This window comes from Desmodus rotundus, chromosome 3, assembly GCF_022682495.2.
Source record: "Desmodus rotundus isolate HL8 chromosome 3, HLdesRot8A.1, whole genome shotgun sequence".
Classification (NCBI taxonomy): domain Eukaryota; kingdom Metazoa; phylum Chordata; class Mammalia; order Chiroptera; family Phyllostomidae; genus Desmodus; species Desmodus rotundus.
The window spans coordinates 181014726-181042542 of record NC_071389.1 but is presented as its reverse complement, the minus strand read 5'-3'; the positions used below and the strand labels follow the sequence as shown (position 1 = coordinate 181042542).

The window sequence follows — 27817 nt, the reverse complement described above, 5'->3', positions numbered from 1 at the left end:
CAAGGAGAAAGAGGGAACACATCAGGACACTGAAGTTGCCTCCCTGAGGGGCTATGGGACTAGTATGCTGGACGGTAGGGCCAGCCTGCGCACAAGTACTCCGGGACTCCAACGCCAAATCTACATAGAGAGGGAGCCTACCCACCGCCCATGTTCACTCACAGGAACAGCCCCACCCTCCCCGCAAACATGCTACCACACACATAGGGCCTTTCTCAGAGAAGCCATGGGAAGAATGGACGCAGACACTGCCTGGGTTGTTCTTTCCAAGACCTTCCAACAATCCTAAGTCCCCCAGCTCCTCTCACTGTCTCCACACCCCCAATTTCTCCACCACATTCAGCCCCTGAGCACCCTTTGGAGACTTCAGGGACTGAAAACCACTGGATGGACAGGAAGGGAACCCAGACGCAGGCCCAGTCACGCCCACTTGGTGGTGCTGCACCGAAGCGTGCGTGTGTTTGGGGATTTCCTTACCACCACTGGAGATGAAGACAAAAAAAAACAGCCATGAAATGAGGGCTCAAAATCCCTAGAGTCAAAAAGGGATTTTTGAGACAAGACCTAGGAGCTAAAGGGCTTTATGAAGGCAGAGGAGGGGGTACTCAGGTCTGAAGACATACTAAGGTAACAGGAAAACGAAATTCCTGGCTCTCGTGTTGGAGACAAGATTATTCATGGGGGCAGAAACCCTAAGACTGAGGCCAGAAGAGAATCAGACGCTGGAAGAGCTCGGCCTTGCAGAGAAGAAAAATGACTTGCAGGCATTGCTTTCCTCACAAACTGTCAATTACCCTTCGTGTTTCCCAGCCCGAAGACAAGAAAGGGAGTAAAGAGGTGACTGGACGCATCACTTCAAAGGCTCCCAGGCAGCGTCCACAATGAGAGGCTCGCACTCAGAGTGCCCAAGCCGCTGGTCAGCCCTTAGCGCCCTCCTGCCTCTGGCGACCCCGCAGCCCTCACCAGCTTGTTGCAGTCCTGGAAGATGCCACTGGTGAGGATCCTGCAGGAGGAATCCACCATGGCCTGCTTCACGATGTTGTTGTGGCAGCTGGCAGGGGACAAGTCCAGCGGCACCTGGGGACAGTGCAAGAGAACACAAAGAGCCCCAAACAGTCAACCCAGAAGGATCCAGGGGCCCCTCTTCAGGACCCTGCCACCACTGCAGTGCACAGCACCCTCTGCCCGCCACCCACGGCCCACGCGGAGACCCCGGGCGTACCTTCCTGGTGTCAGCACACTGTGGGCTCACTTTCCAGGAATTCCCAAAGTCCACAGGGTCTTCCTCCACGTGGAGGTTGCTGCCGGTGAAGTCATTGTTCTGGATGCCGTCAAAATTCCCACAGAGGCCGCACACCTGCTCCTGATGGACACAGGTTGAGAGTGTGAGCACGGCGAACCTCAGGGCACATTCTGACTTGGGGCCAGAGGACTCAGACAGCAAAGGAGACAGGCTCATCTGAGGAACAGGAGGGTGGGCGAGGGGCAGGGAGGCAGACCCACAAGGAGACTGGGGCGATCAGCAAAGCCTTGCCCTTGCAAGGCCATTTCCTGGCCTTCCTCACTGACCTCATTTTACAGTTAAAGAAAAAAGATCATGCTTAAAGAAAGGCAGCCTGCCCGTGTCCCATAGTTGGCCCAAGGTGGAAGTGGGAATCGGGCAGCCTTGGCCCTGGTATCTCCAGGGCAAGCCATCATCCTCCCCAGTAAGGCCTGAGCACAGAGAGGAGCTGGTTCATCGCTACATCAGTGGAAGTGGAGGGGTCTGAGGAAAAAACGCTCCGATCTACTTTCCTGTGGACAGGGCGCTGGGAGGGTGAGGCCCTCACCTGGAGCACCGCACGCAGCCTGTCCAGAGCAGGCTGGCCGGGATTCCAGGTTACCAAACGCCCCCCGGTCTGACAAGGTATCTCTCTCGTCTTTGTGTTCACCTATCACGGTGTCGGTATATGAGTCCTGAGTACTGAGTGACTGGGAACCCTGACACGAGAACTGCAGGAAGAACTGGGAACGTTCGGCCTGGGAAAGAAGAGGTGCTATGCTCTTCCAACACAGGTGGAGCCCTGGCTGGGAACAAAGAGCTGTGACTGACTCTGTTTTGCTTCAATGTCGAGACCTTGGTTTGGTACAATGGGTACAAGTTACTGGGAAACATGTAGGAATGTGCCCACCGTTGGACAAAAGGCCTAACAGCCCCGCAGCACGGCCCCTGCCTCCTCCCGACCCTTGTTCATGGCCATTCTCCCCAAGTGCCTCCGCTCCAGCCACAATGTCAACATTGCAAACATCGTCCACCCTAAGGCCTTCGCATGGGCCTCAATTCTCTCATCCAGATACTCGTGTGGCTCCCTCCCTCCCTGCTCTGAAGATTCTGCTCCTACACCCCCTTTTCATACTACCCACCTTCCCTGAGATGCCAGGAGGGCAGTGTCTACCTCCTGCTGCTGAGGAAGCTGCAGAAGGTCACAAGGACAGGTCACACACAAGACGAGGAAGAGGGCCACTGACCTGGTATGTCTGCTTCAGCACCACGGAGAGGCCCAAGTGGTGGTCCCAGACCACAGAGAGGGCCTTGCCCAGCAGCAGGATGACATAGCGGCCGGACTCCACCACCTCGAAGTTCGTTTCGTCCTTCATGGGCCTCTTCACATTCACCTGAAGGAGGACACGCGTGAGACAGGGAGAGGGGGTATGCAGCTCCCCGCCTGCCCCACACCCATGCCTGCCTCCGTGGCTCTCCAGAACCGTGAGCCTTTTGCCCCATTCAGTAAGAGCTCGTCCCTTCAGGGCCAGCACCTGCCTGGACGTTTCTGTGTCTGTCTTGCCTGCCACTCTCCAAGAATCCTCTGACTCAGGGACAGCCATAGAGGTGGCAGCAAAATTGTAATGATGAGATCAAAAACACAACGAAACCAGCTAGCAGAAGATCATCCGTCACTTCACAAAAAGAATTTTGTGACACTTGATCATTAAATACATTTGGTCCCGTAAATAGGTTTTTTAATGTGGCAACAATTTTAAGCATCTCCAGACAGTTGAGTTAAAAATATATCCCTCACCCTGGCTGGTGTGGCTCAGTGGATTGAGTGCAGGCCTGTGAACCAAAGGGTCTCCAGTTCGATTCCCAATCAGGGCACATGCCTGGGTTGCAGGCCAGGTCCCCAGTAGGAGGTGCGCGAAAGGCAACCACACATTGATGTTTCTCTCCTTCCTTTTCTCCCTCCTTTCCCCTCTCTCTAAATATAAATAAATAAAATCTTTAAAAAAATGTATCCCTCTACAAAAATGAGCACTGGGCTCTCTCCTTGCCTTCCCCCACCTCCCACTCCCCAGAGGCACTGCCATCAGGAGTCAGAGCTGGCAGAGAATGGAGAGGCTGAGGAGTTCGGGCTGGTGGCAGGAATCACAGATTTCAGTTGGTAGGTGTCCGACCTGAGTCCTTGACCAGCCCAGTCATTGCTAGTGCTGAACCCTCTGAGCCCATTTCAGCGGCTTGGCTACCTAATTCATAAAACTGAGGCCGCCGCCACCACCCCTTTCAAAGGCCCTCTCCTCAGCAACGCACATCACGTCCTCTGTGCACACCTCCTCTTCCACATCGCCCCTGTCACCTGGCCGAGTGCAGCTCTCCTCTGAAATGGAGCTGACGCTGCTGACTCACAGTCAGCAGGCCACACTGCTGCGCAGATTTCTTCCACGTGGAGGACAATTCACCTCCCATCCCCTGACGTCAGTGAGGGGTGTTTGCGGAAGGTTGAGACGCAGGCTGAGGCCATGGGACAAAATGAACATACCAGGACTGGTGTGAGCCCAGGTCCTGGGTCTCCCTCGGACTAGCTAGAGTGAGACCAGCGGAACCTAAACTGTGGTCTGGGGACTGCCCTCCACCTCAGCTGCAGAGTCCTGAGCCCCAGGCAGACCCATGAGTCAGAGTCTCGGGTTGGGCCCAGGACCAACGTCTTCCACGAGGCGCCCTCTGAGAACCACGTCAAAGCCCTGACTACAGGACGGCACTTGGTTACTGCTCTTTGGGGCTCTTTAAAGACAAAAAAGATTTACCTGAAAAGAACTGAAATTATGAAAGTAAAAATCCCCAAAACACTGTCCCTTCCCAAAATATACGTATTTTATTTTTCCAAAATATATGTATTTTATAGGTGCGTATATAATATAAGTGTATACAATTGTGTTTTACGCACACTATATATACATGTGTATAAAGGGGAAAGTCCCCCTGCCCTCCAGCTCCCCTCCAGGGTAAGCCCTGGCTCCTCCTATGCGTGTGCAGATAGTTACACGCCCTCCACCACACATATCTCTGTACCCCGCTTTACTGCGATGGGGTCACGTATGCATACACATCTGTGACTTGTTCTTAGAGAATGTGTCACAGACAATATAGCGCCACCTCCTGCTCGCTCGCGGCAGCACAGTATTCCATTCACACAAGTTCCAAAGGGAAGAAGAGCAAAGGGGGCCTGAGGGTGAAGGGATGGGGCTAGCACTCACCTCCCCGTCAAACAGTTCAATCTCTCCTCCTCCCACCAGGATGGTGACCCGCTTCTTGCATTTCACCGAGGGGTAGCCGCATCCCTCATTCCCCACCAGGATCCGGAAGGTCCCAGGGTTATTGCCACAGTAATCCTGGGGAAAAGAGGTGCCCGGAGAGAAATATTATTCCTGCCACCGCTCCCCAGATCAGAAGCTCTGGTGTGGATGGTGGATGCTTGGCTGGTTGGTGCTGCTGCTCACTCCCAGCATGCTTTGCACATGGCTACCTGCTGGTTCCGCCCTACTCCCAGCATGCTGGGCAGGTGTGCATGCTCAGATTCCCTCACTGCCTGACTCTCAGGGCCCTGCAGCTCAGTCTCTGAGGCTGAGGTTCCTACCAGTTTGTGGCCATTCCTGCAAACCACACCAACCGACCCCCACCCAACCTCCTCCCAAGAATGGAGAGAGACGGAGACTCCACATTTGTTTGAAGCTTCACAGAGTCGAGCTGTCTCATCCCTCATGAGAAAAGGCCCCACACCTCCTTGCTTACCCACTACGGTGTCAACCAGCAAGATAAATTTACAGGAATCCATACAATGGGAGAGGAAGGCAGAGGGGCCCATGCCTTCACTCACCAGCTCAGCTAGGATTTCCGGGGTCCTTTCTCATGCTGCTGGGCAGTGTGACTTTTCTGTGCCCCCACCCACTTCCTGCCCATTCTGAACTACACCAGGTTAGAAAAGAAAATGAGGAGAATGCAGTAAAATCATAGGGTGGAAAGCAAACTCCAGGGGTCATTTCCTCCATCCCCCTGTCCAGGGCGCTGCATGAGGCTGTGTGGATTATTCACTGCACAAGGGTGCTTGCTACCAGGGAGGTGAGCACAGCCTAAAATTTAGCCTCACTCCCCTCCCCACGGTGCATCCTGACTGAGGAGGCCATGTCTTCCAGAGGAATGGATGCCTTTCTCTAAATCTGTTTTGATGCTAATTTGGGATGATGGTAGCCTTGCCCCACAACAATCCCAGTCAAGAAACAAGCTTCTGTCCTATTTTTATAAGTCTCCATCCAGGTAACCTAAAGGAAGATGGGCAATCACTGTGACGTTCAAACTCAGACCTCTTCAGGCATCTCTTTCAGAGGTTGGACCATCACTCCAACCCGAGTTGTCTCTATGGACAGAACAACAGACTCTGACCCGGAAACCCCAGACTGCAGCCAGCACCGCCCACCCCCCCCTAAGGACAGACAGCACCGTTCTCCCTCCCACTCACCTGCGCCAGGACATACTGGCACTCCCCGGGAAACATGTACTTGAGCCCATCAAAGGTGATGTAGTGGGCCATGCCAAGCATGGAGCACGTGGCGTCACACACATGTTCCGTGCAGTTCCACTTCCGGTCCCGACAGACGCTGGGAACAGTAATGGCAAGGATGGCGGACGTGAGGGGTGGGTGTTGTAGAAAGAGGAGGCCATGAAGGAACACAGAATGTTCTGGGTGCCACCCAACCTTCCAGGAAGCCTCAGGAAGTGGAGGATCCACAGCCTCGTTGAGGGTGGGGGGTGGGGTTGCAGTCACCCACTGACACATTTTTAAAGCGCAGCCCAGGAGAAGAGAGGGAAGTCATGCTGCACCCCATTACAAGAGGGAAACTGAGGCAAAGTAGGGAATGAGTGATCCAAGCAGCCAAGGGAAGAGACCTAGACCTGCTGTAGACCACCTGCTGTGGGTCTACCAAAGCCCAGCCTCCCTGGGAGTTGCCTGAGAGCAGAGCCAGGGTCTCTCAGGAAACAGACACTGAGCCTGCAGCCCATCTGAGGCTAATGGGGGAAATAAGACAGGACAGCAGCAAGTTCTGAGTCGGGGAAAATGTGATCAACCGTGAGCTTCTACCAGGAGAGGTTTTGTGTATGCACAGTTATATGCTTAAATCTACAGGGATTTGCCGACTGCCAAAACGCCCCATCCCACCACCCAGTAACCAGAACTGACATGAGGAAGCCCTCTCTGTGCATCTGAGGGGGTTAGCTCAGACCTCAGGCCCAAGAGATAGCTCAGCACCCGCCTTCCTGCCTCCTTCCACATGGGACTCTCCATAAAGATGTGCATAGCCCCAGCGTCAAAAGCACGGAAAGTGAGCAGAGCAGAGGGTGATGTGAAGGATAACCAAGGAGAAGGAAAAGAAAAACCAGCCACCCACACAAGGTCCCTTTTCAAACCGTGCCATTACGGCCACATTGCCAATGTGCTTCGGGGGCAACATGAAGCCGGAGCAGGACCCTCAAACCCCACGCCCTTTGGAAGATTGGTCACAGTGCAATGACTAATATGGGGCAAGGTCCTTATCTTCCCCAGGCCCCACCTCTCTGAACAGAATCACTAACCTCTTGTAGAGTTTATGCAGGTGAGTACAGGTGATGATAAAGATTCCCCCCATTTTACACAAAGAAAAACAGAAGCATAGAAACAGAAGAGTAACCACATTTCCTCAGGGTGCTGGAGGCAAGTGCCAGAGGTCCTTGGCCATGTCATCACCCACAGCATCTTGACCTTCAACCCCACCTCTGCTGACTCCATCCGCAATGGCTCAGTCCCCACAAAAGCCTCTCCCAGGGCCTCACCAAGTGTTGCAGTCAATCTTCACCGTCTCTCCAGGGGCATACTCTTTGCCCTGATGGAAGCAGGGACACCTTTCCAGGGCCACACATCGGTTTTCATGCCGGACCTAAGGGAAAGCAATCGAAAAGTCTTCGGTGACCTGGAGCCCTGCTGGGAAGGCAACCTCAGCCTGCGGCCCAGCCAGGGAACCCACAGCCAGGCTGGGGATTGGTGGACACGGCACCCATCTACTCTGGTCCTCCCCAGCTCGGCTGAGGACACTCTGACCGCCCTCTGCCCTCATTCCCTGCTGGGGGCACAGTGACCTGGAACCTGAATGCAGACTCTTTGGTAATGTGTCAAAAAACCTTGAGATGCACATATCCTTAGGCACAGTAATTGCAGGCAGAGGAAAAATAGTTATTGTGGACAAAGATTAATATAGAATTATTTATCATTGCAAAAAAGTGGGAGCCACTAAGTGTTCAACAATAGAGAAATGATTAACTCCGCTCAGGACTCGCCAGGTGATGGTGTCCCCTGGAGCTATTAGAGTGGCCCTTTGGGGCAATCTTAAAAGATGTGAGAAATATTTATGCTGTTAATTTTTTAAACAGGGTAGAAAAAACTGTATATACATATGGTCCCAATTATGAAAAAATATATATATATATTTCAAAAAAAGACAAAGGAAATATAGAAGTTGCCTCCAGATGGTGAGCTAGGATAGGGGAATTTGGGGGGTTTTTTTGGTTTTACACTTTTTTCCCCAATGTTCTTTAATGAGCATCTACTATTTTATAGTTGAAGAAAATGGACAATATATTTAATGAAATGAATGAATCAATTATTAATGTACTTAATATCCTGGAGGTGGAAGGTAAATGCTGGTCATGGGCAGAGATGCACCCAAACCAGAGCCTGGGGGCTCGTTCAAACCCCACACGCACCCTCCTCACCCAGTGCCCTGAGATTCTGACACACCCTCCATGGCGGGGGGGCAGGGGGGGGGTGCTCCGTGTCCCTGCCCTCACCCCACAAAGAAGTTACTACATGGGCATGTTATATCCGTTCAAACCCCACATGCACCCTCAGGTGCAGGGGCAGGGGGGTGGGTGTGTGTGGAGAACTAAGACCATCAGGCCCCAGTGTGCTCAGGAGAGCTGGCCACACCCATCTGACCCCAACCTGTAGATCTGCTTGCTTCCAGGGCTGCAGGAGGCAGCCCTGGGTGTCCGTGCTGGCGTGGCCTACCCCTGGGTGATCTAAGGGACCATGGCACTTTGGTTCTAGAGCCACCTGAGGGATGAGAAACTCCTACTCTGGATGGCTCAGGAGCCGGGTGATTCGGTCACTCCCCAGACAAGCCTGAGTTCCCCGGGCTTGAAACGAAACAAAGCCCTGGCAAGGTGGTCTTGGGCTGGACAAAGGGCTTTCGTTTCCGGGGATCAGAGCCTAAAATCCTGTGTGTGTGTGTGTGTGTGTGTGTGTGTGTGTGTGTGTGTTGGGAGGGGATTCACCTTCACCCAGACTCCATTTGGTCTCCTGAGTCCTTAGAGCTGAGGTGAAGGGACAGGATGGGGGCGTGGGGGGGGTGGGGAGCGAGGGGTGGGCAGAGAGTGAGGAAGGTGCAAATCAACCACGTTCTTGGTAGCACTTACCACCTAGGACCGCTGTTCTTGGAAGACAATGAGCTGAGGTGCCTAGTAGGGGAGATGGCAGCTTGATAGGATCGGGGAGGGGGGGATGAAAAAATGTCCGTCTGCCAGTTTTCACAGGCCGTCACAATTAGGGTTCATTCCCACATCCCCTCCAACTTTGTCAGCTCTGACTGAAGGCGAGGCTTGCCACCTAGTGGCTACTCTAAGAATAACATAAATATGCATCTACTGGGTAACAACAGCCCTCACCCAGTCTACTGTTCATGTAGACACAAAAATAAGCCTCATACTGGAAACATTACGTGAGAAAAGAGTGATTCAGGATGCATAGAGGTGGGTTCCAGGAAACAGAGCCCTGCTCTCACCACACTCAACAGAAAACGTGCTGTCCCATTGCCTACAGCAGGCTGGGTTGAGGGCTCCCAGGCCTGTGGTCTGCATGTTGGTTGTATTTACCTCTCTTCAAGATAGTCGACCCATTGACAAAACGGCCCGCACACCAGGGCCCAGGCAGCCCCTCCCCCAGCCCAGGGCTGAGTCCCAGGCAGCCAGCCAGCCCTGCTCCAGTGGACAGAAAACTCAGATCCCAGCTTGGCCGTGGGATTATGCTGCTAATTCTTCTGTGCTCCTCGCTGCCCTGACTTATTTTAGTAAAAAGAGATTACAAATTGGTGGACTACAATATTAAAATAGGACTATATGATTTTTACTTATATATGAGATCTAAAAAACTAAACAAACAAATTAAAAAAAAAAAAAGCAGACTCATATTACAGAAAACAATCTAATTGTTGCCAGAGGGAAAGGGTTGGGGAAAGGGATTTAAAAAAACAAAACAGTAAAGGGAAATAAGAGTACAGTTATAAAATAAATAAGTCACAGGGTTATAATATACCGTGCAGAGAATATAGTCAATAATCTCGTAATAACTTTGTGCATGGCAGATGGTCCCTAGATTTATCACGGTGATCCCTTTGTTAGGGATACAGAAGTTGAAAAAGTAGGCTGTATACCTGAAATTAATATAATATTGTATGTCAACTATATTTTAACAAAAGAAAGAGCCTTTTGAGTGAGGACTGCTGGAAAAACACCAGAGGCATGGGAATTGATCCGTAAGTCCGAGCTGGGGGTGGGGGGGGGGGGAGGTGAGTAGACAAAGCATAACCTTAAAAGGAGAGGAGAGGTTTCCAGGTCGTACCTCAGCAGGAGGCTCCCCACTTGGGAGGGAAGATCAAATAACACCAGCCCAGCCAAAATCACCCAGGGAGCACTGAAGCATTGCAGAAATTCATGCAGATAGAAAGATAAAGGCCCAGTGCAGGGGACACACTGGACCTAGACACAGGGTAGGTCAGTATAGCTGTCCCCAAGTGGATTTTGTGACAAGTTCCTTAGACTTCATGTTTAAAATGGGGAGAACCATCACTGCCTAGCATTTGTCCCTCTGGGACACCAAAAGGATAAATAAGTTGATGAATGTCCTTTGAAGACTGCAGAATAGGCAGAAATAGTTGTCACTACTGTTCATCACGTCATGACATCCTCAGTAAGAATGGCTCACCCTGAGAGCATGATCCCATGTCTTGACCAGCTCCCAAAAACTCATGAAGTAGAAAAGAAATGGTTTTGTTACACATTTCCTCCCCACCCCCATACATGAACACCATACTCCAAAATCTTTTTTGCCTTCCAACTGCCCTTTATTCATTCTCCCACCCCATCAATACTTCCAGCTCAATGCAGCTGATTTCCACGATGTGTTTGCTAGGAAGAAAAAAAATCTGATGAAATAATTCACACTAAGGTGTGAATGACTTCCCCTGAGGATTCATAAGGTTGTGAGCTTTTTTGAAAGCTCTTGCTTATTATCCAAAATGAATTTATGCTTATTACATTTAGGAAGCCTGATTAGCTGATAAATTATAGAAAGTGTAGGAGATACTTTTTAAGACAGGAGGGCTTTCTTGGAACTTTTTAAATGATACCGCACAGAATTTACCATGCCCACTTGTGAAGCTCACTCTGGAGAGGTTTCTGAGCCCAAGCTCTATATTTCCAAAACAGTGCCAAAGTCATTCCAGTCTTCTTACTGGGCCAGTGAGAAAACTGAGCATCAAAGAATTAGGGAAAGGAACACACCTCCCAGTTGCCAACAGGTTTCCTCATACCAGCAGAACCGGCTACCAGTTTGGAAATGTAACCACCATATGTTAAAAGGTAAGTGCGAATCTCCAAGGAAAAAAGGGTACATCTTCTCCAGAGCATCTCATAGTCCAGCGTCTGAAGGGTTGGTCTGGGAGTCAGAAGACCAGAATTTCCACTATGTAAGTATGTATCCTTGAACGGTTTTATTTCCTCTTTTTCTTCAGTCTCCTACTGTGGGATAGGAGGGGTTGAAACCCTGCGTTCAGGGCTTCCTTTCTGCTCTGACCCTTGATGGTGCTTCTAGAGAGGATCCCATCTGTGGCTAGAATGACTGAGCAGTGGGCAGTAGGTTGTGCTTTGCTGCCACCTCGTGATGGAATCCGGTAATATTGTAACTTAAAGGCAATTATTGTAGTTCACACAAGTATCTTTGAACTAAAGAAAAAGACTTGGGGAATTTTCTAGTGCAACCCCCTTATTTTATTGATCCAGTGGGTCTCAGAATGTGGGCACTGAGGTCTCAAAAATTGCTCCCAGCATCTGCTAATTTCCTAGAACATCTCTATTCATTATATGATTTAGAAGTTCATGGTTTTCCTCCATGAACTTCTTGTAATTAGCCATCATTAAATCCCCACTTACTAAGCAACTTCCCTGCACCTGCCACTGTCATATCCAGTCCTCCCAACACTGCCTCAAACCCAATTTTATAGGTGATAAAAATCAGACACCAAGATTTTAAATGACTTGCCACTCAGTTAATCAAATGTCAGGAGCCGGGATTCAAACCTAGAATTTCGAGACTCCAATTCAGTACCGTTTTTACGCTGCTTCTCCACCAACCATGTATGAGGGTGTTGACCACTTATCAAAAGCATGCCCACCCTTGTTCCACACAAGGAGACCTTTGCACCAGCTGCAGGAGCAGATGGAGTTTGCAGCTTGTGGAGTGGACCAGAAAACCTCTGTCAAAACAGGTGCCAGGGCTGGAACAAACTGCAAGACGGTGACCTCTCTCCCTGACCCCAACATTTTAAAGCAGGTACTGCTGGCCTTACAATGAACATTGACAGATGCTTTGAAAGGCTGTCTTGAACCAAGAGCAGCACTCCCCAAAGTGTGGGCCACAGGCCAGTGCCAGTTTGTGATGATGTGAGCACAGAAACGGAGAGATGGGGTTTAGAAAATTCTGTGCCAATTTGGCTGAGTAACATATCATATCTGTTGTAGCTAATAAAAATCAGAGGGGTCAGATTTTGTATATAATTGCTTTTTTGTTTCATTTTTCTGCTGATTCTTTTGTATGTATGAGAGCTTTGGTCTACAACAGATTGAGGAAAACAGGCCCTTCCAGAGTCCCCACACCACCCCCCCCCCACTAGAGGAGCAGATGGGCGTGGCCTCGGAGACCGGCCCTCGCTTATTTGTGAAGACAGCAATGAAAGCTGCTCATACAATTCTACAGCACTTTCTGCTGCTAAAAGTGCTTTTTCATAAACTCCTTCAGGCCCACAGCAAACGTGCAATGAAGGCAGAACAGGAATTAAGGGTCCGTGTTACAGGCCAGGCAACTGAGGCTCAGAGAAAGGGTGAGTGACTGTGCAAGAGCTAGGAGCCAGGGGCCGTGATGCCTGGACTGAGAGTACGGCCTTCTGACCCCTGTTCAGACACAGGGGCTCCTTCTGCTCTTAGTAGGTCTGCCCCCCAGGAAAGAAATATGTCCTCCCCCACCCCAAGTCCTCAGAATGCAGAATTCCTGAGCTCTTCCCCTACACCCTCGGGAACATGCCACAACTTCACCACCTTCCACGGGGCACGGGCCGCACAGAGAAACACCCTTGGGAAGAATGTCTGCACCGTCGGATGGGCCCAAAGAGGCTCTTTCCAGATCCTTTTTCTTTGCGCTGTGTCCAGGAACATGCAGCCTGCGCGGCAGCAGCACACTGCGCACTTCACAAATCACCCAGACTTTCCTGCTCCTGCAAATCTGGACCCAGCATGTAGCACATTAGGCAGCGTCATAATGGAGCAGTTGTGAAAATAATCCGCTCTCTTAAACCATGAGCTTTCAAGTTTACAGCCCCCTGAGGGTGAGGTGAGAGACACCTCGCTACATGACAGACACCCAGGGCTGTCCATCCCTGAGGCTTCAGGAGTGCCAGCAGGCTCCTAACAGTACGTCCCCATCCTGTGCGTGAGGTCTCACTCTCCACTGGGGATTTGGGACCATAATGCAATTACTGTGGTTATTAATATTTAAGACTATCTGTACTATTTCCTTTATTAAAATAAAAAGTTCATTGAAGAGTCCCTGATGCTGACATAATCTCCTAAAGGATGCCCCTTTTCTTGCCGGATCCTTCTCTGATGTGGAAGAATTTCACCTCTGGGAAAGGTGAAGGGACAGTCAAAATAGGGGCGCTTGGGGTAAAAGGAGCAACATGGAAGCCTGCTGTCCCCTCTCCCATTTCTTGTTCTTGTCCTATTTCTTGCCTCCTTGTATGCCTCCTTGAATAGCCGCCTTCTGCTACAGCACCAAACAAGACCTTCTGGTTTGTGGGTGCTCCCTGGTCAATCTCTACCTCCCTCATTAGGAAAGACAGTTCCAGAATCCTGAGAGGCTAAGACAGAGGGGAACACCCAGGGGAGAATGAGTAACAACTAGTGTCTCTGTCTGGGAGAAGAAAGAGTTGGTTGGAGGGAAGGAGATAGGCCATCTGCCTTGTACTCATTGAGGGCTGCGGGTTATGGGTCCGAATGCCCTACACGGAATCCTGGCAACGCCCATGGCCCAGGACACTGCCCCTCAAGCCAAGGCCTGGACATCATTAATGCCCTTTTCAGCCACGTGACAGCCATCCTGTCCCCTCCTAGTTTGGCCTCACCAACACCTGCCCCTCAGCACTCACTTTGGGTCTAGGGAATTGTAGTCAGGGAAAGAAAGAAGATAGGATGTATTTAAAAAAAAAAAAAAATCCAGAATCTTTCCTGGTTTTCAGAGTGACAAGAACAACATATGTATAATATTTTTAACTCAAAACAGCCTAAGATTAGGCTTGGGAGGACGGTTAAGGAGACTTGGGCACGCTCAGACCATTGTCACCACCAAGAGGCACATAGCAGCCAGGTGGCAGCAAACCACTGTGAACCTGAGAAAGAAGACCCCCACTAAGAATGGCTCCTCATGGCTAACTGGGCTCAAATTTTAGAACGCACACACAAACACACACACAGAGCATAGCAGCCATTTCTACACAGGGGCCTCTCACACAAACTGCATTTCACGGAGAGGCCTGCACTAAGCTGCCTGTCTGCACTGTGGTTCTGCCATTTGAGCCAGCCCTTATAAAGCAGTTCCAGGAATCCTATTCCAACCAATAGGACTGAGACACTCCCCATCCAATCAGAGCAGCACAGCTCTGATCAACCAGAGTCGCTCTATTCTGACCAATCATGACAGTGCCTTTTGGACCAATCAAACTGTGAGGATTTGGTGTCCTCATTGGCATAAGGGCAAACCAATCAGGGACCAGGGGCGTGGTCTGTCCTAAAAGCCAGCTCCCTTTGGCTCAGAGAGTGCAGTTTCCTTCCCACCAATGACTGGAAACTGTGTCTCCCTGGCTGAGCTGTGCCGCTGGAGATGTCTTGGCAGAGCAGAGCATAGCAGTCTAGCCAGAGAGGGGCCTGGCCCCGGGGCTGCCTCACAGCCATGCTGTACCACAATTGAGCTGTTTGGCACTGAGTAAAGTTTTTTCTTCGCCACACCCCAAATTGGGGATTCTTGTTGGCATTGAATTGGTACCAGCAACCATTAGCTGACGCCACTGTGCCTTTGACCACACATGGAACCCCAGCCTCAGAATCATGAAATGTTAAGAGTGGGCCAACACCTCACCACTCACTTTTCAGATAAGGAAGACTGGGCTCACTGTGGGAAAGGGGTGTGTTGGACCCATGGTTTGCTGATGGCACGGCAGGGTCATCAGTGTCTTCTCTTAAAATAGGAAGCTATACGCATACAATATATGCCAATCATGAGCAAATACGTGTGTGTGTCCTCTCATCGTCATACAACGGAATGCAGCCCTTGGGAAAATTCTAGTGGAAAAGCCTACTTTCACTTGTATTTTCTGGAAATTCTTGCTTTGCTTCCTAAGGCACCTCTGTGCACTGAGTATTTTTGTCAGATCTCATCAGGATCAAACCCAGCCACTTTCCTACCATCTCCCATCCTGACTTTGGTGGCTGACTTGGCCACAGAGGACCACAACCACCCCTGTCCCCATCACCACCACCCCCCACCCCCTCCCCCACCCCCCCCACCCCCCGCCAGTTACCATCCTGGTTTAACTCTTGTCTCCTCGTCTCTCTGCCTGCAGGAAAATGGAAGGCTGCCTGCTCATGGCAGCAGTGGGTGCTCACCATGCCCGGGGGGCAGAGGCAGCCAGAGACACAGCCGACGCTCATGCACTCCAGGTCGTAGTTCTGGCAGGTCTTCATGCACTCCAGCCCTTCAGCCCGCGGGTTGTCAGCAGGACACACCAACTTGACCATGGGGGGCCGGCAGGACAAGCTCCTTTTGCCTTGAGGATTGGAAAATCAAAGAGGCCGTCAGTGGTGGAGTGAGTAGACCTACCTTCTATCCTGTCCTTTGGTCTCCTAGGTGCACTCACTCAATTCAAAGACACAGAGCTTCCCATTCCCAGGGATGAGTCACTGCCTGACCTCCTGAACCAGGTTCCCTGTATGGGACCAGAGGGTAGCCTCATCTACTCAGCTGAGCTTCTGACTGTTTCCTTCACTGAAGGTGTCTCTGCTGATCCCAGCATCCCTCTGGTGGCCACATGCCACACCCCCCTGCATCCTGCTGTAGTGGGTTGCACCAAATCAGGATGTGTGGCAGAAATGTACAGACCCAAGCTTTAAAGGACCTGGGTTCAGGTGCTAAAAAGGAACTTTGGTGGGTCCCAACAGGACATTCAACCTTTGCCCAGCCATTGGCCATCCCAAGAATTCTATTTACATTTGCAACAATGCATCCCTTGAGACTCCCACCTGCCCTCCCCATCACCATCTGATATCACCATATGACACACTATCTATTTTACTGAATTTTGTATTTCCCACCCCACCCCACCTCAACCTCACCCACTAGAACATGCACTCTGTGAAGGCAAGGATTCTTGTCTACTCTGTTCATTGATATATTTCCTGACAATTAGTAGGTATCAATGGCTGATTGAATAAATGATGGCAGCCGATGACTGAAACAGCACCTTTCTTTCAAAAACCCTCATGCACTTCATAGCATTTATATCTCACTGTATATACCACTTACAATCTCCTGGGGACAAGAAAGCCAGTATCTTTAGCCTTATTTTTATATGGAAACTTTTGTTAGGAAGCTAAAACTCTAAGAGGTGAAATGGCTTTTACAAGTCACAAAATTCTAAGAATATCCTGACTTTGAAAGAGATGATCTCTTCCAGTGACTAGACTAGAAGACTCTGAGCAAGAAGAAGCATTCAAGACAGACCCAAGAGGCAGGATGAAGCAGAGAGAGTTGGGAGCGTGAAAAAGATGCTGCAGTGAAAGAGCATGAAGAAGAAAGAGGCAGGCATTAGTGACCTTGAGATTAGCTATGGGCTGAATGTTGGGGTCCCCACGAAAATCCATATGCTGAAATCTTAACCCCCAATATAATAGCATTAGAGGGCGAGGCCTTTGGGAAGTAATTAGAACATAAGCATGGAGCCCTCATGAATGGGATTAGCTCTCTTATAAAAGAGACCCCACAGAACCCCTCAGCCCCTTCCACTAGGTGAGGACACAGGGAGAAGGCATCAGCTGTGAACCAGGAAGAGGACCCTCAGCCAACCAGTCTGGCACCTGGGTCTCAGAATTCCAGCCTCCAGAACTGTCAGCAATAAAGTCTGTTTATCAGCCACCCGGGCTGTGGTATTTTGTTATAGCAGGCTGAACAGAGTAGGGCAAGGTCACGAGTTTTGATTTCAAACTGAGAGCAACAGGTCCAAACTCCCCTCTTTCAAATCCATCCGAAGAGCTTCCTAAAGAAGTGTCCTCGATGGCAAGTCCCTAGGAAAAAAGAGGCCATCGAAGGTGGGTGTTTTCACCACATTCAAGGCCACCAATTCAGAGCTGCTCACTGGGCTAAGGACACCAAGGACAAACGAGAGGTCTCACTGAATCCATCTTGCAGATAATTCAATCTTTTCCAGGTCACAGAATAAAACTCCTCCTGCCTCAATAATTGGATTTACACGTGCGAAGAAAGGCATGTCTAGTCCTGGAAGTCACCATGCAAACAGTAACTGGCAATCCTGCCCCGAGGCTGAATGAGCACACACAGCAGACAGCAGCCCAGCTCTCTCCCTGCTCCCATGAAGGAGAAGTCTGGGCAGCTGCGGCGGTGAAGAGCCCTGCCAGGCGGGGCAGTACTCACTGCGGTGAGACGGGGAACTGCCGAAGATAGCATGCTGTGGCAACAGGCTTCCCGGGGCTCCACTCGTGGTGCAGCGCATAAAGCCATCCTCACAGTAGCTGCAGAGAGAAAACACAGCCCGGCTTTGCAAGAGCGGCAACAAGCACCGTCATTATTTCCTCGCCTCCCACTCACTCTCTGGGCTCCCAGTCCCATCACGCCTCCGAAACACAGCTTGCTACGGCCACCGTGTCACTAAACGCAACGGAACTGTTTTCAGTTCTTTTACTTGATCCCTTTCAACAGTATTCATCACTGTTGTCTGCTCCATTCTTCTAGAGAAAAAAAAAAGTCTCTCCTGGTTTTCCTCCTACTTCCTGGATCGTTCCTCCTCGGCCTCACTGTACCACTCACCCGCCCTGCGGAATCCAGCCCAGCTCCTCTCTGCTTCTCACACGGTGTGCCAACTAAACTCCCTGACTTCGTACCTCGTGCAGCTTTTAGAACCCACTCCCTGAAGCTACACTTTGATCCGATTTCTTCTCTGCTCAAACCTTCCAAGGTCCCCACTGCCTACTGATCAAGCATCAGTTCTCACCCTATCTTTCAAAGACCCCTGAAACTGTCTCCAGCTTCCCACCAGTCCTATCTTTTCTGCATACAACATACATTTCCCCCACGTACTGACCTTGGTGATGGATGAGCACTCCTTGTGTGTTTCAGTCCCAGCACCTCAGCCCCGCCTACCAGGCCCGCCTCCCATTGCTCCACCCTACCCCTGCTGTTAGAATCCCCCTCAAACTCAGGAGCTACCTGCTGGCTTGGGTCTTCCCCAACTCCTCCCAAATGGAAACAAATCTTTCCCTCTTCTGAAGGAGTGGTCTTTTATGTCTCTGATATAGTGAGTCTACCAAATGTTATTGTTATTTCACCTCAAAACATCAGCTGTACTTACTCTCTGCCAGAACTGGGTTAGGTGTTGGGGATCAGGGCCTAACATATGTCCTCTGCTCTTGGGGAGGTCACAGTCTAGAGGGGTATACTACACATGTCACTGAAATCCAAGTCCAATGGCCACAGCTGTCTTAAGATAAGTCTAAACAACCTGTTTTGGGTACATGAAGGTAGGAGGGGCTACAAATTGATCTCACTGGAATGATGAGAAACAGCTTCATACCAAATACAATGTGCAGACCTCGTTTGGATCTTGATTTGAACAAAACAACTACAAATAAATATTTTGAGACAATCAGGAAAAAGTGAATGTGGATGGAATGTTAGATGTTACCAAGGAATTGTTAATGTTTAGGTTAGTAATGGTATTATGGTTAGGATTTTTAAAGTGCTTCTCTACTAGAAATAGATATTGAATTATTTTCAGATAAGATGATAGAATAGCCATGGCTGGTGTAGATCAGGGGATTGAGCGCCGGGCCTGCAAACCAAAGAGTCGCTGGTTCAATTCCCAGTCTAGGGCGCATGCCTGGGTTGCCGACCAGGTCCCCATTGCAGGGCACTCGAGAGGCAACCACACCTTGATGTTTCTCTCCCTCTCCGTCCCTTCTGCTCTCTAAAAATAAATAAATAAAATCTTAAAAAATAAAAAAAAGAATAACTCAGGTTTTCTGTAGACTATTCCTGCCAAAAAGGGGAGGCGGGAATAGATAAACTAAAAATGACAAAGTGCGGATACTCACTGAAGCCGGGATGAATTCAGTAGGGCCCCTTACACTATCTCTCTCTTTTATGTCGGTTTGAAATCTCCCATAATCAGACAGTGTGACTGGTCTCCCTAGTAAGCTGTCAGCTCCTTTGGGGCCCCCACTGTCTGGTTCATCTTCAGATTCCCCATCTCTAGCCCAGCACCAGGGACAGGGCAGGTGCCAAGGAAGGTGCCCAACAAAGGTTCTGCTACAAATGTCTTTTGTGACCATGGCAACCCTGCTGAAGCTGGCCATGAGACAGGGCCCAGGCAAAGGGCTGCAAGAAGCAGGCACTACTTAGAGCTATTTCTAAGGGATGTGCACGAAGCAAGTCAGCAATGCACCACTGAGGCAACACTTCTGCGATGACTTTTCTCCTGGTTCAAACGTTTTGACCAGAGAGACTGACACGAGGCCAAAGGGGTGGGGAACAAGGAGAGCTCCTATATCCTGTTCTGGAAAAGGGACACTGAGACCCAGAGTGGGGAAATGGGGCCCAACACATGTTAGTTGGTAATAAAGCTCAAGAAATCCTACCGCCAGCCTGCAGTTCTAGTTCTCTACATCGTAAGAAAGTCAGAAGACCTGGGTGAAGTCCCAGCTCTGCCCTGACTTCCTGTGCAACTCTGGACAAGTCCCTTCCTTTCTTGCAGCCTCAGCTTACCCACCAGTGAAATGAAGGACTTGGAGGACCATTTCCTTTCCCTGGTGCTTGCACTCACCACATGGTGTGATGGTCTGAGAAGATGTCTTCGGGCTGGAAGATCTCACCATCGTAGTAACAGGGGCACTGGGCCTTGGGCACACAGTCTCCCCTGTCATCCAGGTACAGCCCTGGGGGACAGAAGCAGCCCTCCAGGCAGATCTCATTGCATTCCTCACCAGGGAAAGAGAGGGAGCGGCAGGTCATGTTGCAGGGGGTCCCGCACTGCAGGTACACCTGGTCCTGTGGGCAGCTCAGCGCTGGGAGAGGGGGGAAGGGGAGAAAGGCCTCAGTGGAAACAAGATGATGAGGACCGTGGTTCTAGGACTTGGGGTACCAACCCTCGCAGCTGTGAGCCCCGAGTTATATCTATACGGTCACTGCTTTTCTTTCCCACTATGAGCAGAGTGTATTTTTACTCTCACAAGTGTCTGTTATAATTAGGGATACACATGTTTCCTCTGCTTAACCACAGAGGCCACGCTCAGTCATCTCTGAATTCTCAAAGCCTGGGACAGAGTAGAAATCCTGGTGGACAGTGAAGCTGTGGATATTAAAAAGAACTAGAATTGATGGACAAGGGCATTTCTCCCATGGTGACAATAACAATAATGGCCATGATTTACTGAGCACCTACTGTATACCCTGCTCTTAACACAGGCTGTATGCCTTTTACACCTCTCTCAGTGAGTTAGGTCTCATATCCACCTTCCCATGGGTGAGAAAACTGACACTCAAGCTAAGTGACTTGTCAGGGTCATGGGTCACAGGAAGAAGCAGAGGCAGGACTTGAACCCAGCTCTCTGTGATCCAAAAGCTCATGCTTTTAACCATTAGGCTCTAAAAAGGAAACAGTCCCTTAGGAACCACGCTTTTGAGGATATACCAGTCACAGAGAGCAGGGACACTTTAATTCCTGCCCCAGCGCAGTGGGCAGCTCACACCTACCTACAGCCCTCCGCCCTCCTGGCCTCCCACATAGAAATAGCGCAACAGACAAGAACCAGAAGGAAGTGTGGCCAAGTGACAAAGCAGCTAAGAGAGGGGGCTCTGAAACCCAAGTTCCTGGTTTAGGCCCCAGTTCTGCCATCAGTTCATGAGGAGACTTTGAGCAGCTTCCCCCAGAATGTAATAACCACATCCACCTGTGACAGCTCAGTGAGCTGCCACGTTTAGAGCAACACACCGCACATGGTAAACGTTCCCTGCCGTTATTACAGTGCGATTACTGGGGAAACATAGCCCCAGCCCCTCAGCAGGCTCCGGCTGGGAGGGATGCCCCTGAGATAGGTCTGGGCCTGAGAACACCTGGCCCTCCTGGACTCTGGCCGACACGTACCCCACTTTCTGCGTTCACAGAAGTCTCATGATTCTTTACTGGGAGGTGTGGGGAGCAAAATGCTTTCCTGTTGCTGATCAGCTATTGTCCAAGAAATGAGACCCCCACTCAGGACACTCTTCCCGGGACCATCAGAATCCGTCCCCCCTCTGTTAGAGTCCATTCCACTGTGAAACCCACTGACACAGCTCTCACAGAAGCTGTCCCAAAAAGCCCTGTCCTGAACCTCAGAAATGAGGGTGGGGGGCCTCCCCGGGAGTTCCCTGCAGACTCTCCCTCCTGCAGCTGCTCTGGGCTTGGCATTTGAAGGGAGCCGGGGAGGAAGGGGCTCACTAACACATTAGACATAGATTTTTTTCCAGCAGAGAGGTTGGAGCACTGGATGAGCATTTAGGGCAAGGGTGGGTTAAGATGGGAGCAAGCTGGACAATAAAGATGGAAATCACTTTCAACCCACTGAGCCCACAATGATAAGGGCACATTTCACTCATTAAGGAGCAGCTGGACCTAAGAGCTGCCTCTATTCTCTGACAGACTGTCTCTAGAACTGCCTTGCAGCCATATTAAATTTTTCCTTCCCTAGAAAAATGCCCATTTCCATTTAGGAGACATTTAGTGTGTTCCCACTGCATGCCAAGGGCTGTGCTAGGCTCGGGGAGGCAGAGATGGTAAAACTTGGTCCCTGCCTTCAAGGAGCCTATAGTCCTGTCTTCCCAAAGGGAACAACCAGTTTACAAGGAAAGCGAAATGTGAGTGCTTCTCTGGAATCCCCTCACAGCATCCCACAACATAGCTACGTGGTCAGTCCTTGCTCCACGAGTGTCCCCAGTTGGTGTGACTTCTTCTGGATGGAGTCGGTGGTTTAAGAAACAGAATGAACCCAGGAGTCCTGCCCACCCTCCTTGGGCTCCGAGGAACAACCCAAGGCCATCTGGCCAGTCTTTTCTCTGGTTCACCTCCACATAACCCATAGAGGCAGATTTCTCTCCCCACTGCCCAGCACTTTCTGCTGCACCTTAAAGCCTCGGGGGTCGGGAACACTCTAACCCAATCTCAGCCCCTGCCAAAGCTGCTGTCAGTGGGGGTCAAGAACAGCTGTTCTTGGGTGATTAAAGAATAGTTCGCAATGCCCTCAGCATTCTAGGAGAGTCTCCTAAACAAGGAGACCCTTCAGATGCTCTAGCACACTGCTAGTGAATCATTTCTAACACTGTTGGACAAGCAAGGCAGGTTCACAAACATCACATCCATTACCCCTCATTACTTCCCCCCATTTCTAAACAGCAAACACTCGTGAGGACCTGAAGTCTGGACGGGTGAAGTGAAGGGCACAAGATCACAGAGCAGGGAAGTCACAGGCAAGTGGCCGACAAGGGCTCAGCCTTAGTCCGTCCAGCTGCCAGACCTGTGCCGTCCCACAGCTAGAGGAACGAGGGGGCACAACCACACAGGTCGCACACTTGTTCCCTTCCGTCCTCACACGCATCTCTGCTCCTCTTTTACGTGACAGTGCTAAGACTCAAAACGTGAGCTGGCTCAGCAAACCCCATACCTAAACTTCTCTCAGACACATGATATTAAGTCCTTTCACCATTTCTCATAGCTCCTATTTTTCTGCTTCCATCAAGATCACCAATATTTTTGTCTCCAAACACATCCACTGAGCCCTACAAATCAGAATATCCATTACACCTTCTCCTTCCAGATCACCCTCCTCACTTCAACACATCACTACTACTGTTCCACTGTTGGAAACAGCTCTTTTCTGCCAAAGGGCGGAGGAGGAGGCTGTCTTTTAAAAGCCTGATTAAGTACACTGCCTCCTGAAAGCCTTCCTTGGTTACCCCTGCAGTAACCTAATTATCATTTCAGTCAGTGTGATAGGCACCTAGTAGGAAAGCAGTCCCATCTGTATCTCTAAAAGGAAGGTTCAGGTCTGTATCACCGCCATTTCCTGGTCACACTGGGCACTCAGCAACATCCCCAGAGCAACGACAATAACAGCAAAAGGTGAGCACAGTGCAACCACGTGGGACCGGAGTGTGGGGCAGACAGATTCCAACTCTGGTGCCAGGAACTTAACAGGGCAGAGGGAGACTCTAAAGTCATCTGGGGACAATGATGTCATTCCACTTCATATAACTTTATACAATGCCTGAGATTTGGGCTGGGAGTCCACCAAAGGTTTGCCTGAAGTTTAGAGGAAAGGATTGGTAAGGTGCCTATCCCACTGCCTTCATAGACCCTCCAGGGATGCAGAGACGCACTCACTCCACAGTCTGGCCGGACAGGTGGCCGACACTAGGTGGCAGCAGGCACAGGAAATACCTGCTTGGCAGGGACACCAGTGTTCTAGGCCTCCAGGTAAGGAGTCCAGCTTGCCCTCCTGAAACAGGTCGGAATGGCTAGACCGTCCTATGAGCGAGCCAGTCCCCACCACCATGGCTTGCTGGGAGATGGGAGGGGAAAGTGGCTGCGAATGAACTGTTCCCACACCCCTTGCTTGTCAGAACGCAGGAATGCTCAAACAGTGCTAAGTAAAGAACGAGGGCACGGAGACAGAGGGCATCCGTTGGGTTTCCAGGAGGGGGTGGCAGGCAGGGAGCGCACCCACCACAGAAGCTGGGCTCCCGCCACACGACGTGCACGCCTTTCCGGGCACAGGCGGCGGCATAGTTGGCCACAGCGTTGCACAGGCAGTCCTTGCCGTCAGAGCAGGAGCAGACGTCGTAGTGGCAATTCTGCAGGTAGGGCAGGGGGCTCACAGCGTGGTGACAGGCCTCGAACTTGGAGGACGCCAGGAGAGAGCATGCCTCCTCCGCGAACTTGGCTGTGGGGAAGAGTGGAAGGGGAGACAGGGCTTGGCGAGGGCCCTGCCACAGAATTGTACTCTGAAATCCTTATCCCAGCTCCTCCCTGTGCAGCATGTGCTGCAAAAACAACTCTTGGCTCTGGGACTCTTTGTGATTTATCTTGTGAAGCCAATATCCTTTCCTAATTACATTTGGCTCAAGTACATAATCAGCTGCATTTCCAGGCACACCTTGTTCCCTGATGGGTTGGGTAAGCAGGGGACTTTCATGCAGGGCTGAAGTGCTGCCGCAGACAAATTTGCAAACGGCCACCCCAGTGCATTTATCTGCCATCATTTAATTCAGAGTTTGGGTGATTGCTGCTATGACAGATTGAGAAGATTAGGGATGCGAAACACGATGTGTCTTGTTCTTTGCTTTTCCAGGATGTGACCCGCGAAGGGTGCCCCATAAAGGGACTTTGAAGAATAAAGAACAATCCAGATGTAGATAAGCAAATGATGACAGTAAAAACCAAGCGCCTCCCTCCCACAATGGCGGGCGCCCTGTCTGGTACCCAACAATGGGGACCTGCACCCAGCAGTGGGGACCTCGGGGCTCTGCGGAATCCCCCGGGGCTCACTCACATACCCAGGCGCGGGTTGAGGCTACACGGGTCGCTCTGCTGCTTCCGCAGGTCCTCGCAGTCCCCTCGCAGCTTCCAGGCGTTCCCGAAGTCCTCCACCAGGGGCTCCACCAGGCCCGAGGGCGTGCGGAAGTCATCACCCTTGTTGCCATTGAAGTTGCCACACAGCCCGCAGGTCCTACCCGCGTAGACTGGGGACAGCTGCCGGGAGAGCAGACCACCTTGGGGCAGCTGCCGCCAAAGCAGCCACAGCTTTCTTTTGCTAGCGAGATGGTTTTAATAAAAAATTCTCCCCAGCGAAAGATAAATAAGAAGTTAGCAACCCGCAGCTAAGCCCTAGGCTGCAGAAGAAAGAAGGAAAGCTAAATGCAGTATGGTTTACCACCAGCTCCATCCCCAGTCTTAGGTCAGCAGAGACCTGTTGTTCTGGAAGGGATTTCAGAGAGTATCCAGTCATTTACCAATGGCGACAGAGTCCCTGAGAGGGAGAGGGACTTGCCTGAGGTCACAGAGCTGGGGCCAGTGGCCAGGTCGAGCCCCCTCCAGTGTACTCTCTGCCACCCTGGACAGTTGGAGCAGATGCCTGAGCCAATGGGCCCTGGCACCCATGGGAATCAAGTACAAAGTCAACATGTTTTTATTGAACATTCATATCTGTCACACAAGCAGGCTAGGTTGGTTATGGTTCGAGCCTTCCCAGAGCTCACCTTTGGTGACAAAGGAGACCACCTTCCTCTCTATATTTAACTCAGCCACTGAGTGTCACTGAAGAGAAAAGGCCATGAGCCAAGAGGACTCTAGGGGTTGTGATTGAAGGAGGTGGGGTCACTGAGGACTCTGGAGCAGCCTGCTGTGGGTGACCTGGAAGGGTCCTGGGGTCAAACTCCCTCTGAGCCCAAATTGCACACACAGGAACAGCTTGGGGAGTAGAGCCTGCCTCTCATGCAGCACAGCTGGGGGCATCTGCTGGTGGCTATGGAGAGGGTCCTGGTTCAGAGATGGTGCAGGGCTGGGGCCCCAGAGTCCTGCCTCCACTCTGCACACAATTAATGCAGCCGGTGAGCTCCCTGTGTTCTGAGACCCGCCTGCACTTGGCACTGGCCTGAGTGGTCATCTCCTGGATGACCCCTTCCAGCTTCCAGCTCCGACTTAACAAGATGCTAGATGAACAATACAGTGACAGGTTCGAGACCCATAAAAACATACCCAAGTAAATATCATGAATGAGAAAGAGAATGGAGTAATGGTTCCTTGTTTGCTTTACAAATATCGTGTTTCCGCCTTTGGCACCCAGGCCTTCCCCAATCACCTGTTTAAAATGTAGCTCCCCCTGACCCTGGCATTCTTGGCCCCTTCTCTGCTTTATTGATCTCCCCAGGATTTATCACCTTCTAATACATGACACCATTTACTTGCTGGTTCTGTGTATTGTCTGTCTGCCCCCATTAGAATTTAAACTAAGTGAGGCAAGGATTCTTATCGGTTTAGTTTCACTCTTGTAACCACAGCCTCTCTGATAGTTCCTGTGGACACGCAACAATTCTGTGCTGAGCTGGAACGAATGACTGAACAACTTTGTGAGTGAATGAGGCTCTCCTCCAGACACAGGCTGGAATGCAATGCCAACGTCAAGGCCAGCCCTGGGCAAAGCAGCAAAGTAGGTGACCACTCTTCCTCCTCACCCACATCTCAGCATCCTCTCTTTCCTCCTCGTTCTCAGACCTGAGTGACCTCCTATCCTCCAAGTGCCCTCTTGCTCACCCCACCAGGCCTGCCTTCACTCTCACCCCTCACTCTCTACAATGGTATCTTCTTCTATTTCCTTGGTCTGTCTCAGGACTCAGCTCTTCCAGGTTGAAGAGTGGGTGGACTCCAGGCCAGGACTGGCCGCCAGCCCTGCAGTAGCCGTATAGCAGGGACTTAGAGAACACGCTTGCTATTTGAAATAAAGTTCAGATCAGGGACACTCCTGCCTTCTACACCACTCTGCCCAAGGCTGAGCTGGGTGCTGTGTCACAGCCAGCAGAATCCCTCTGCCTGGACCACCCGGCCCTCAGGGACAGGGCATCTATACCTCACCTGGAGGGAAGGAGAGCCAGGAGCCCCTGCAGCACCTCGCCAGCCTCCTCTCCAGCTGAGTGCACTCAGCCTGCTCCTCCCAGTGTCCTACCTCCAACTAGCATCCCCCACTGGGCAGCCCCCACAGACCCCAGGGTCAGCATGGTGATGCGGCAGCCTCCTGGCACCTTTTCCTCCTCCCAAACACGGAGGATGTTCCCACAGCCACAGGTCATCTGCCCATGTCCTGAATCTCAACCAATGAAGTCCTCTTTTTGTTAGTGAACTGGACTGAAACCCACCCCCAAAGATACCCTGCATCCCATTCCTACAAAAAGAAGGCTCCCCATCTCTCCTCAGAGGAGAGACAAAGAACAAAAAAACCTGAAGAGAACTGCCGTGCAGACAAGATGTTATGGGCCTGAGGACTCAGGAGAAACTACACAGATCAAGAGTGCCCTCTGTGGGGAGGGGAGGTTCCTGAGACAGTGAAGTGGCTAATGGAGCACCTCCTTCAAGACTGTGAGTAGGAGGTGGCATCAGAAACCAGAGTTCGAGTCCTCACTCTGTAACCAAAGGACCCTGAGACCCAGGGAACATCACTTTCTTGCCTCAGAAATGATGGCTCTTTATTTCCAACTGTGAGTGAGGAGTTGGCAAGATCTCTTCATGCTCTGTGGTCTGTGGCCATAAGATTTACTTTTTTTTATAAAATTGAGGGGGAAAGGTAGTTGATTTGGAACTCTCTCGGGTACTTTAAAACAAGAGGAAGAACATGATGTCATAGGGTTGGAGGAGACCAGGATCTCATGAGGGACACCTCAGATGCCCACCAGAGGATTATACCACCAGCCCGGTGGGACTGGGGGCCCAGGGACACAGAAGGAGACTCCCCAGGAATGCTACGAATGACCCAGGGCAGTATTTCTCAAAGTGTGGTCTTTGGACCCATGGCAGGGGCAGGGGGTCTCTGATGCCCTTTCGAAGGGTCCTGCAAGGCCAAAATACTTTCATAATACAAAGACATTATTTGGCTCTCTCCCTCTCATTCTCTTACAAGTGCAAAGTGGTGTTTTCCAGAGGGAACATGACATGTAATGTTGCAAGAGATAGAATGCAGAAGTGGAGGTCGGACCAGCTGTCTTCTATTAAGCCAGCCATTAAAGAAATTTGCAGAACTGTAAAACAATGGCATCCTTCTCACTACTTATTTTTGTTTTGGAAAACAGAG

General features: G+C 50.8%; 1 protein-coding gene across 2 annotated transcripts in view; it reads right to left on the bottom strand.

Annotated features, from left to right (window-relative positions):
* The window catches only part of VWF (von Willebrand factor), a 120827-nt gene that overhangs the window by 50668 nt on the left and 42342 nt on the right, over positions 1–27817 (bottom strand). For both annotated transcript variants that reach the window (XM_024579257.4, XM_045186894.2), the window contains 11 exons: positions 24534–24729; positions 23705–23920; positions 19771–20011; positions 17367–17464; positions 15326–15486; positions 7118–7221; positions 5769–5907; positions 4510–4644; positions 2509–2655; positions 1223–1363; positions 964–1077 (listed from right to left, as the gene is read on the bottom strand). In XM_024579257.4, the coding sequence (XP_024435025.2) occupies positions 964–1077; positions 1223–1363; positions 2509–2655; positions 4510–4644; positions 5769–5907; positions 7118–7221; positions 15326–15486; positions 17367–17464; positions 19771–20011; positions 23705–23920; positions 24534–24729 (1692 nt within the window). The remainder of the gene's footprint in view (positions 1–963; positions 1078–1222; positions 1364–2508; positions 2656–4509; positions 4645–5768; positions 5908–7117; positions 7222–15325; positions 15487–17366; positions 17465–19770; positions 20012–23704; positions 23921–24533; positions 24730–27817) is intronic.